This window comes from Acanthaster planci, linkage group LG16, assembly GCF_054643075.1.
Source record: "Acanthaster planci isolate LZ-2023a linkage group LG16, COTS_SCS, whole genome shotgun sequence".
Taxonomy (NCBI): Eukaryota; Metazoa; Echinodermata; class Asteroidea; order Valvatida; family Acanthasteridae; genus Acanthaster; species Acanthaster planci.
This window is the reverse complement of record NC_141792.1, coordinates 12,354,032-12,365,820: the sequence shown is the minus strand read 5'-3', so window position 1 is coordinate 12,365,820 and position 11,789 is coordinate 12,354,032. Positions and strand designations below refer to the sequence as shown.

The window sequence follows — 11,789 nt, the reverse complement described above, 5'->3', positions numbered from 1 at the left end:
AAAATGTGAATTAAAGGTGGCTTGTCTGCGGCGCCACGATCACCTCAGACAAACCGACCAATCAGCAGCACCCTGCCCCGAACAGACCATATTTCGTCGCAACACGAACCACGCGTGAACTACACGTTCATGGCAAGGACGGGCCGCCCTTGCCCGCTGCATGCAGTGTCCACGCAACACGACAATAAAATGACAACATCACACCACCATGTGTATCATTGAAAACTGAAAAGTGGGGTCAAAGATCTGAGGATGATTTCATTTTGCTTCATGGATGCATTTCGAGGCTTATCTGCGTGACTTTCTGTTGTCACCCTCGTGATTTTTTCTGTAGGGATTTGTTGCACCAGGAATCCATCATTATTAAAGTACGTCGAACGGTTTCAGAACTACATTTCCGGGTGCCAAATGTGTTTTCGGGGGATTGAAATGTATCCTTTTATGTCCATTCGGAGGAGTTATGCATTTTGGGGCCTTTTATACACTTTTTGAAGGAAAGAAAATGAATGAGACCAACAACTTCGCCTTCTTCTCATAAAAAAGCCAATAATTAAATTGTTGGGGGGGGGGGAGTAGCCCCCGTTGTCCTCCACGAATCCGCTCTTGTTCCAACGGGAATACATTTTGGAGCAGAAAAGGAACAGACGTGAGCGGCAGTTGCACAAGTTCTTTGGTTACTTTCAATTCGTCATAATACCGCTGCCTTGGCCTTGGATTTCTCAGGCCCTAAAGTAACTCAAAAGCAAAGCAAAGCATAAAGAAAGGTGACCATAACGAACATTTCAAAATGATATACGGTCATATCTGTTCCTAGCTCGGTATTAAACTCGGCAGGTCATCCAAAAAGAGGACCTTCATCTTGTGCATCACACAAAAGATGAGCCTTCCATTGTAACCCATCTGCATCGGATTCACTTGCCAACGGCAAGTTTAATCACAGGGTTCTACTCGGCCTCAGTGACTAGTGATTTGACGGCGTCGTGGCCTTATAAAGCCACACATTGCACATGATTATGGCAATGATGTAAATAGTGTAGACGTATTTGATGACGTGACACAGACCATACTCCATGGCCATTGTAACAATATTTTAAACCTTTCGCGCCACTTAATTTCTCTAATCTTGTAATCGTCCTTCCGGGGTTTGAATAAAACATACTTTCGTCTGTTGAAAGAGAGGATTAACATGTTGGAATTTTTAAGCATCAAAAGAAGATTCCGCCATTTTTATGGGTATTTTAAATTTAATAAATAAATAACCAACTGTGAAGGTTGAATATAGCTTAACGTGACTTCTTTGAACAGTTAAATTTCCAGAAAGACCGCTACAGAATACAGACATATTGTTACTTGACACCAGATGCAGAAACGTTTAGCTCAGAATACCGAATTCTTTTGAAATTGGAGTGAGATTTTCAAACTTATGTCTGCTTTGTCCCTTCTCATTCCAAAACAGGGCGACAGTTGTTCTGTCAACATTATTGGAAATTTCGTTGGCTAGGGGCCTACATTAATCGCAAATGGTCTGGTTCAATGCATTTCAGCAGCAAAGATTTGGAACCACGAGTCGCATGACGACATACATGTAGACTCAAGCTTGTAAAGGTAACCCCTTATTGTTCATGCGTACGTCTGCATCAGGCGATATTTTGAGTTCAACAAACTTTTCCCTATTGTAGTACATAGGTCATTTTATAAATTTGGGGTCCAGGTTTTCCTGACCTCAGTAATTACCATCAGGCGTAGGCCCCATGATTTTTAAAGTTGAGGACACATTTCTTAATTTAATTTCCAGGAGTGATTAAGTAAGGCACATACCTGCTGAGCAAATAAAAATAGATTGGAGACAATTTTGATGATATATTCCGTCAAATAAAAAGGTTGCCGGATGTAACAAGAACAAAAACATTTCAAATGCTGGATCCCAAATTTATAGAATAACCCAACCGCATGCACAAGACTATACGTCAAACGGCTCGGTAAATGAGGTGAACAAATTGTAAAAATCCTGTCATAAATCGACCCGGAAATGGATTTTGCTATAGGTAATTCTTGCACATGCGCTGTTGTTTGAGTTATTCGGGTTTGAAACCTTCGCTCTTGTGTTTTCTTTCTGGAATTGATCAAAATCGAAAATTAGAGTTTTTACAATTAATTTAAAAAAATGGAAGTGTAAAGAGAAAATCACATTTTCACTAAAATCGTTCGGATCCGCTAAGCCGAACCTTTGTTTTATTTTCTTCAAAATTTTCATCCTGGTTCAGTGATTGTTAGGGCCTCATTCTCGCCCAGAATTGTGTCTACACACCCCTTTCCCTCCCTAACCGATTACATCCTGGCTACGCCCACATTATTGTATGGCTGGCGGGTGAACTTCAAGCAAAAGGTTGGGAAACCTCCTCAGCATACAGTATACAATGCATGTAGATGCAGAGTTCAACCAACTTTTCTACACACTCGTTTTATCAGCACGGCGTCTCACCTTGCTTTTGTACACAGCATGCTGACACAAATACCATCAACAACGTACATGTACGTGTATGGACCAAAACTACCAGTCGAGCTGGTCGCATGGTGTTGAAGGGTCTGATCAACGCGTGTAAACTGACGTCACCTTGAGTAGACTATAGTACATGTGATTATAAATTCGTGCAGTTAAGGGTCTCACGCCACATCACGCGTGCCAATAAAATCGGTTCAGGTATCGGCTTTAATCTTTTGGTTGCCATTTGTAAATTGTGGTCACACAATCACAGAACGTTAGCACGAATTACAATGCCCCTACGACCACGATTAGAGTTCTCAGAACTTGAATTTGTTCGGTTATCATAACAGATTTTCCGTCACTGATGCACCCGCCCAATCCCCTATCTTAACGTGTCGCGGCCTGCTTCAAGTTCACTAATGAGTATGTGTAGTATTTGCCACGTTAAGGCGTCTCGGGTTCCCTTTTCAGACCATAGAGTTAGGATCACAGACCAAGTGTCGCTCCGACAGAGAAAAAATCCTTTTATGCCGACGACCCTGTGTGGAATTTCCTACCTGGAAAAAAATGAGAAAAAATGAGAATCCTTAGGACATTTTACCCCCTTTTCCCCTACCGACCACCCCCTCGTCGAAAAACTTTGAACACCACGGGACATTGACACACTCAGAAGAAATGAATTAAAATTATATGATAATGTTTAATGATTGTCACTGAAATATGACTTGAGCACATGGACGTTCGACCCAGCAAACTTTTATCAAGTCTTGAGCAACTAACCGCGAAAGGTCGAAAGATCGACAGTTGCAGTTATTTGGAATAACCCTGGAACGCCTTGGTCTTAGCCTACGTTTCTCTTCCCAGGAGCAGAACTTAGTGCAAATGTGTGTAGATGTATGGTAATTAGAATATCTAATTTTTGTTTTATGTGCAGAGAGGGTCTTCCGTGACTTTGTCACCATAATTTATAAGATAGTAGAGTTGTCAAAAGGTCTGCAATGTAATGAGTTCTTTTAAAAAGAAATCTATAATTTCCCAATGCGTGAATAATCAAGACTATTTCCCATAATGGTCTTAACGAAAAATTAGATCGCGTACCCGAAAGTGGTGCGGGCCCTAACATTAGGCACTTGGAATTTTTGCTTCTAACGTTTGTCTATGCAGCAATATTTTACTTCCAATTTCACAAAAGGTGAAATTTCATCCAAGAGGCGTGACAGCTAGCCTCCTCTCAAGACTGACAATAAAACCATTTCCTATGGGAAATTAAAGTACATGCATGCATGCAGGATGCCTAAAAATGCGCCGATGGAGATCAATGGTTACATGCTGTGATCTCCACGTTCCCGTGTGCATGAGGAATTGGCGCATTGCTGAGAGGACTTGGAGCCAGTCGAACCGAGACAGAGTATAGTAGTAAAGGTATAACTAGACTTGGTTCAAGTCGGGATCTCCATGACGTCTTCGCTTATGCTTTTGATATACATCGAAGCTGCGCGCTGTTACTTGCTTCTTGCCCTCTTGTGTCCACTTATTTCACTAGTTCAGTTCAGAAATCCCGATTTGACGAATTTGGTAGCAGCCAGTCACATTGCAGGACTTGCTTTTACGTCGTTCGAACTTGCATTATCCGGTTCGTAAGCGACTTCGTCACAAAGGCGGACGCGCCACGATTTTCAGGCTCCCGTTAGATGATCGCTGAAGTCGGTTCCATGGTTCCATGTAAACGGCGATCAATGCATGTAACTCTGTGTGCAGTGGGCATGGTTTAAACTGAAGTGACGTCACGCTTACGAACCGGATATTGAACGAGTCTACATTATACATTATGCCAGATCATCATCGACGGGGGGGGGGTCCGATTGGCTTACCTGTCAAGTCGGACTTACTGACTGGTGACGTACATGACACTCGTTGTACAATATAGGCTATCAAACGAGGGCGCCTTATAAGGGTTATGCGAGCTGCAGGGCGGAGTTACACGACCGGAGTGCGTACAGACTGAAGGGGTGGTTGACTGGGAAGAGCCACGTAAGTTTGACTTGATTCAAGTCTACTGTATATTTACTCAAGTTGTGTACGTCAATTTTGCCATCAAACCATATGAATCATTTGCATTTTTTAGTTTGTGAATTTTTGTTTCAAAGTTCGTTAGTTTATGCTTGTTCAGAAAGTTCCAAAATGTTAGTTCATGTGCTTGTTAAGAATTACAAGTGGTTGTAATTAGTGTTGTAGTCGAGACCATCACAAGATCACACACAAGACAAGAGGCCAAGCACAAGACCAGTCATACAGTGTGAACAATGACGAAAAAATGCTTTTGTTGCAGTTCATTTGAATAGCTTGTGACTGGAGGTCTTGCGTCGCTCTTGTGAAGGTCGTAAGTGGTCTCGACAGGCAACTACAACATTAGTCTTTGCCCCAAGACTTCGTTTTACTGATTTGGTCGGTGCATCTTGTGCGCGGCGCGGCGGCATGCACTAACACTCGACAGCCGAATAGCACTACCAGTAGAGGGCGCTATATTCCCAAGAGACGACCCGCCGGGATGGCAGTCTTCGAATCTGGGGGGTGCAGACCACTAATTCAAGTGAGAATTTTTGACCAGCTCATTAGCATTAAAAGTGCCCCCGCTGTATCTTTGGAAAAAGGAGATTGTTTGGCCCCCAAAATGGTGAGATTGTGTAAATCGTTGCCAGGATCAACTCCCTGGGTCTTTGAGCTTTCATATGAGAGCAGAAGGACTAAAAACAACGGTTGAAAAATGGTCCTAGGTGCCCGAGAAAGTTGAGGGTTGCCACTTGAAAAATGTCCGGAATCAGACTTCGGAAAAATCATTTTTGGGGGGTGATTTTGTTTTCTTGGAATAATTAAAAATGTAATTGGTTAACCCACAAAAAATTGAAAAGAAATTGAAAAATAAGTGACCAGATAAGAATTTCATTTGTGCTTCAGAAATCTCAGAGATGTTGGCGTGCATGCTATTGGGCCCTGAACGGTGCTGATATTACACTGTTTTCAATGGGGCTTGAATTAGTGGACTGGACCCTGGGATGCTTGCCCGAAAAATTCCGAGCATACCCCCAAGTTCATGAATAATAATGCGCGTACGCGCTGCACGCCTGCCATGCCGGCTCCGAAATCCGCACCCATGCAGACAGCGGTTTTCGGCAGTGCGCATGAGCAATTATTCATGGTAATTTGAGCGCGTAAGGAATTTTTCGGGCCGGGTAAGCCCGCCAGATTCTACAAGACTGGTTTCTTGGCAGGTCGTCTCTTGTTAATATTTAATATAGGGCGCCAGCGCATGTTGCCGGCACGGTACACCGGCCAAAACAGTGAAACCAGTCTAATTAGGCAAGACTACTTTGGTTGCAGTACTCATGACTCTGTTCCCATGGTCAAGTACGCGCGTGATCCCGAAATACACGCTTGCTGTGTGATCTCAACTTCTTCTCCACCTGTTGTTGAAATGGCTCAATACTGAGAGGATTTGGAGGGTACATCTGAGGAGCTGGAGATCATAAGTACTTTGATAAGGCCTAGCTGTGCATGCTGCAGATATGCACAACGTGTTCGCCAACGGATGACGGAACAACATGAATATGAAGCAAGGTATGGACTGAATTTTACTAGTACGATTTATATCGTTGAGAACACAGTAAAGCAGATAGCTTATAGGCTTTCATAGAAACCACTGAAGAAATGGAACTGATATTTGAGGGGTTTCCGGTGGTAGGTAGGGCCTACTTATAGGGAGACTTGGAAATTTTTTAACTACATGTTTTTTCCTGTTTTCTTTTTGAAGTGATGTCATAAAACATTTTGATATAAGTTTGGATTCCCTCGGACTCTGCAAAGCAAAGAGCAACTGATTTGGAGCAGGAATATTTTGAGATGTTTTGGGACATTTTTTGTACATGTGTAATGCAGAGCAAACTGTGATTTTTTGTACAAAAAAATGAGTGTGGATTTTGACTGAAAAGGTTAAAATTCACATTTCCATAAAATGTTTGTTCTCATTTCTGTCATATTTCAATGAATTAAATGCTGGCTTTGCTTGAAATTTCAAAAATGTTGAAATTGGAAATTAAATAGAGGAGCTAGAGCGTGCAGAAAAAGACAAATTATAATCACAATTTCCTGTTTACAAGAATGAGTTCCCAAATGCATGTCCCTACATGAGCATAGAGCGAGGAAACGGGTGCGGGGGGGCCTAGGCCCACTAAGTCATAGTCAGGTGCACGCGCTTGTACAACTTTCAACATACATTGAAACTATGGTTCATGGCGCATTTGAATCATCTCCATGCATGACCATAGTTCCTCTATCATTGGGCTTCAAACTTCATGTGCACCAACCAGTGAACCAGCTAGTCGAGCGTTAGTTAAATTTTTCTCTCTATCTCAGATTTGTTCAAAGGAGGCCTAGGCTTAGGCACCTGTCTACCTGTGACAGTTGGATTCTCAGCTTATTTGGTGCTAAGAAGACATGAATATAGGATTGAAAAAAATCCAATTTTGCTAGGAAATACTTAGAAATATTCTTGACTTCCCAGAGACATATTGTATACAACTGCTGGAAAGAGTTTCATGTATACAGACAACACTTGATGCCCCTGTGCACAAACCTATGAGACTTGTCTGAAAAAACCCCAGTGTTTTCGAAGTAAATACTTTGGAATTTTCTCAGCTAAATGTCACTTTTTGGGACATGTTGTCACTTTCTGATTGCCGTTTTAACATTTTAAGGGAAACTTAGTGCTGTCCATATGTGGAACATTTTCCACCTGGAGCTAGTACTCAACTTGGTTAAAATTTTTAAGGCTTTTAGGTAAAAGAGAATTGACATCAGAATTTTTTTTAAGCACACTTGGGCTTTATTCACAAAATGGCCATTTTGAAACCTGAAACCTTTATTGATTGAATGAGCACTCTTAAAACAGGAAGTACCTCAGCTATTTTCTATAATTATAGGTATTGTCTTACTTTGAAAAACAGTGTTCATTTGGACAGTAAAGGTTAAATGGCTCTTTCTTTCATAGTTTAGAACAAGAGTGGTGTTTGCCCGTATCGCATCTTCTTCGATCCCACACATATTAAATTTTTGTAAAATTTTTGCAGGAATGCCTGGACAACTTACATTTCAAAATAGCGTAAGCGTAAATGTAGTTGTAAACAGCCCATACAAATTTCCAGCATCAGGTAAAAGAGTGGCTACAGAACCAGCTAGATTGCAGATCACAGATCACAAGAACAGTAGATAAATTGAATGCAATACTTTTTGCCAATGGGGGCCCACCTTCTTGCCACAGGTGGGATGGACTTTGGAGGGGGTTGCAGGCAACTGGCCTGGTGCTCCACCTCGATCTACTGCCACTCCACATTCTAAGCATATTCTGCCTTGTTATTTAGTGTTGCTCCGCTCCTTCGTCTGAGGTTGCACACCGATAAATAAACTACCATAAACAACAGTGATAAATCCCCCCACTTCTAAAAAGCAGGGATAAATAGAAGGTTCTCAGGGGTTCAAGACCAAAATCAATCAATAAATCAAATTAGAGCTCATTCCATCTTCTTTCATTTTTCTTTCAATTTGAAGTGGCTTAGCCAATGTCTTTCGAAGATATTTTCGAGGATAGGTAGCTTCCATCCTTCTTTACAAACTAACCAGTCCATTCGCTGTGAAACTTGGGCATTAGCAGAGCATTTGACAGCACACAAATCATAATTGGTGCGCACAGGCATTTTTTGGGCCTAGTTATTACTGGCTGTCAAACCTAGCTGTGATCCGCCTCGGTCAGTTGTCGCTCCTGTCCTTGTTCTCAATGCTGCTCTGCAGCCCTGCGGCCAGCTTCAGGTGTAAGGGGGGGCAGTACTAATATGGGGGCAACATCACAAGAACAAAAGGTAATTTTGATGCTTATGGATATGCTGGGGGAGGGGTCTGCTTGCGGGGGGGACTGGTCTTTGTCACACACCCCCCCTTTGGCAATGGAGTTGGTTGTGAATAAGACCAAAACAGTCCCCAGGGCAACCTAACATACATGTAAGTTACAGGTACCTTCATTTTATTTTTTAAATCACTTTTTGTCTTTCAGAGATACTTGAAGTTAAGTCCTGTGTCTTTGTTCAAATTAACGTTATAATCTACTTCAGCATCAGAGTAACACAACATGAATAGAGTGATTGTGCCCACTACAGTGGGTATCAAACATCAACAAACATAGCGTCCTCCCATAGCAAAGTGTAGTACTGAGCACATCTGTAGTATGAGTACTTTACTAACTCTCAGCTTTATAATTGGTAAATGACACTTATGATACACGTTTTTGTGGTAGGATGCCGTGTCTGTTGATGTTTGATACCCACTGAAGCCGTGCGACCGACTCATTGGCATGCAGTCAGTCTATTGTTTGAAAGATTAAAGCAGGTGATAGACTTTACCTGATGTAAATGTCGGAAAGATTCATGGGAACAGAACTAATTCCAGATGACTGATTTATATTTCAAAAAACTATAAATTCAAAACCCTGAACGGGGACCATTTAACATAATTTCTTCTTTTCCTTAGAGAAGGCCACAATTTTTTTATTATTTGACACAAGAATTGAAAAAAAAAGGTTTAAGTTTTGTGATTTAAAACTAGACCTGTGGAAAATGTGCCTACCTTCCACTGGACTATTTATTTTTGAACTGTTCTGATTCACTGTGACTGATTCATTCATAAAGGCATCCATATGAAACAAACTATAGAAACAGATTTCAGACTCAGTACTGCAGTGCAGTATTACATGATACTATAAATGAATGAATATATATTTTATTTATTTAAAATGAAAATGAATATAACGTAATGATATATATTATTTAAAATGAAAATGAATATTACGTAGTGATATATATTATTTAAAATGGAAATGAATATTACAAAATGATATACATTTCATTTATTTAAAATGTAAATGATCGACAAAGTTTTCTTAAAAATGTTGGTTTTTCTTGTGTGTCTTTTGCAAATGATGTTTGAAATACCCCATGTCGGGGTATACTACCATACTCAATTCCATTTGCAGTGGATAAATGACTCAACTTGTCGCTGTGAGTATACATGTATTATTCAACTTGAGTCACAATTTAAAGTAGCTACCATAATCAGTTCCACTTGCAGCGGGTGAATGACTCAACTTGTCACTATGAGCATATATTCAACTTGAGTCACAAAATTCAGTGATGAGCTAGGCGTACATCCAGTTAAAGTGGCATTAGCCTGATAGCAAACATTTTTCAAAGACTTTAATCACAGTTCCACATTATTAAATCTTGCTTAGAACATTAATTCCCTTTTTGTGTTTTCATAAACAAACTTCACCTTTTTCAAATGTAACACCTGTAGCGGTAAATTCTGTGTAAAATAAAAACCTAACTTCCTTGAAGCATAATAACGGATATTGTGAAACATGTTGACTGAAACATATTTCTAAAGACTTGTAGAAGTCAAAATCCTAATGGGGTGGGGCAAAACCACAAACGTTTCTTCCTTTTCATAGAAAAGACCTTCATCATTTTTAACATTTCCAGTACTGAAATAATAAAACTTTTTACATTATACATTTTACAAAAAACCCTAACACGTAGAACCATATCTAACTGAATACACAAAAAATCTGCAAAATCTATAAAATTTGACTGATAGGTTTGAAATATTTTTAAATCTTTTTTCTTACTAAACCCTCCCACTTTGAGCCATTTACTCATAAAAGTGTCCATATCAACTGAAATTATGGAAACAAAGTTTTATCTTCAGTATCGCAATATTCATGATATGTATTTTTCATTAAAATGAAAATTGATCTGAGATGTTCATTTGAAAATTTAGATTTTTCCGGTATTTCTTTAAGGCAAATGGCATTTGAAATGCCCTTGAAGTATTTCTACACCAGGCTATCACTTGAATCATGAAAGCGAGTTGAATGACTCGAGTCTCAATTCTGAGTGACAACCTGATAGAATTTGCAATGCGTGAGTGATTCAACTCGCTGGCAAAGTACTCAACTTTAGCTACAGAATTCAGTGATAAATTACGTTCAGTTGCTGGGAACTGTGCTTCCTTTGTGTAACTTCATAAGTTGTAGAAACTTCCTTACTTTAGCGCCGGCAGTTAACTCTGACTAGAATAAAAGCTTAAATTTCCCAATACAGAAAATGCACACTTTCTGCACAGTATGATACATATAACAATTTTCTGATTCAAGCTAAATTTAAAATAGCGCGGCTGTTTTTCATGTTTGGAAAATAAACTTGAATTATTTATTCCTGAATACTTTATTGGTATTTGTTAATGCTTCAAAGAACATTATATCTAATCTACTCTTTAAATAAACAATACAAAGCAAAAAACATGAAGACCTTCAAAAGCAGGGACACTGCTCACATATTTTCTATCTGCATAGTAGGTACACCATAAAATACAAATTTCTTACTACGTGTTCATGGTTATCCATTGAAAACAAAATCTTGTGGAAAAATGAATTCCCTGACTTTTGACACTTCTGTATTTTAACTTTTGATTTTATATATGAATAAGGCATTTGTGCTTTTATACGTCAACTTAAGTAATATTTGACCAAACATATATTCATAGGGTATTTCTATTTTGTTTAAACTGTTTTCAATAAAAGCTCCGGTATAATTTGTGTACATCGATTTTGTCATTTATCTCAAACATTCTAAACATCCTTCATTTTCAAAATTTTAGTTTGTAAATTTTGGTTTCAAAGTTCGTAAGTTCATGCTTGTTCAGAATTTATTGTGTTTGTCTTACCTCAACAATAATATACCTTTAGAAAGGACACAGTTAGCCCTCTTTTACCAGTACACATGACTTTCAGTTCCATTTAGATGGGCTCTGTTGCCATCTCCAGCAAACCAGCCGTAGAAATACCACCCAAAATGTCCAGTTGAGAGATGGTTACTCCTAGCTGATTGGTGGCCCAGTTCACCATTTCCAAGGCAACCAGAGAGTCCACGCCATAGTTCACCATGGGCTGAGTGACGTCAATGGATTCCTCTGGCATGCAGAGAAGTTCAGCCATCTTGGATTTGACGCTGGCTTCCAAGTCTGCAGCATCCAGGCAACAAGCCTCTCCACTGGATGAATTTGAGTTGTGTGCCGCCAAGTGGTGGAATTTCAGCATGTTCTTGTAGCAGAACTGCTGCGTCGCTCCCCAGTCCTGAAGGTGAGAAAATGTAATCATGTTTCTCACATTTAATAAAGTGACCAACATTCCTGGATTTCTATACGT

At 39.8% G+C, this 11,789-nt stretch overlaps 1 protein-coding gene and 1 long non-coding RNA gene across 2 annotated transcripts in view; one reads left to right on the top strand and one right to left on the bottom strand.

The window, feature by feature from the left end:
* The first annotated feature begins 5,607 nt into the window (after positions 1-5,607).
* The window catches only part of LOC147796516 (uncharacterized), a 24,907-nt gene continuing 18,725 nt past the window's right edge, over positions 5,608-11,789 (top strand). The window contains exon 1 of the long non-coding RNA XR_015427954.1: positions 5,608-6,100. This is a non-coding gene — a long non-coding RNA (uncharacterized LOC147796516). The remainder of the gene's footprint in view (positions 6,101-11,789) is intronic.
* LOC110978942 (uncharacterized) overlaps positions 9,115-11,789 on the bottom strand; it is a 15,640-nt gene continuing 12,965 nt past the window's right edge. The window contains exon 4 of the mRNA XM_022234303.2: positions 9,115-11,717. Within this exon, the coding sequence (XP_022089995.2) occupies positions 11,382-11,717 (336 nt within the window). The 3' untranslated portion in view covers positions 9,115-11,381. The remainder of the gene's footprint in view (positions 11,718-11,789) is intronic.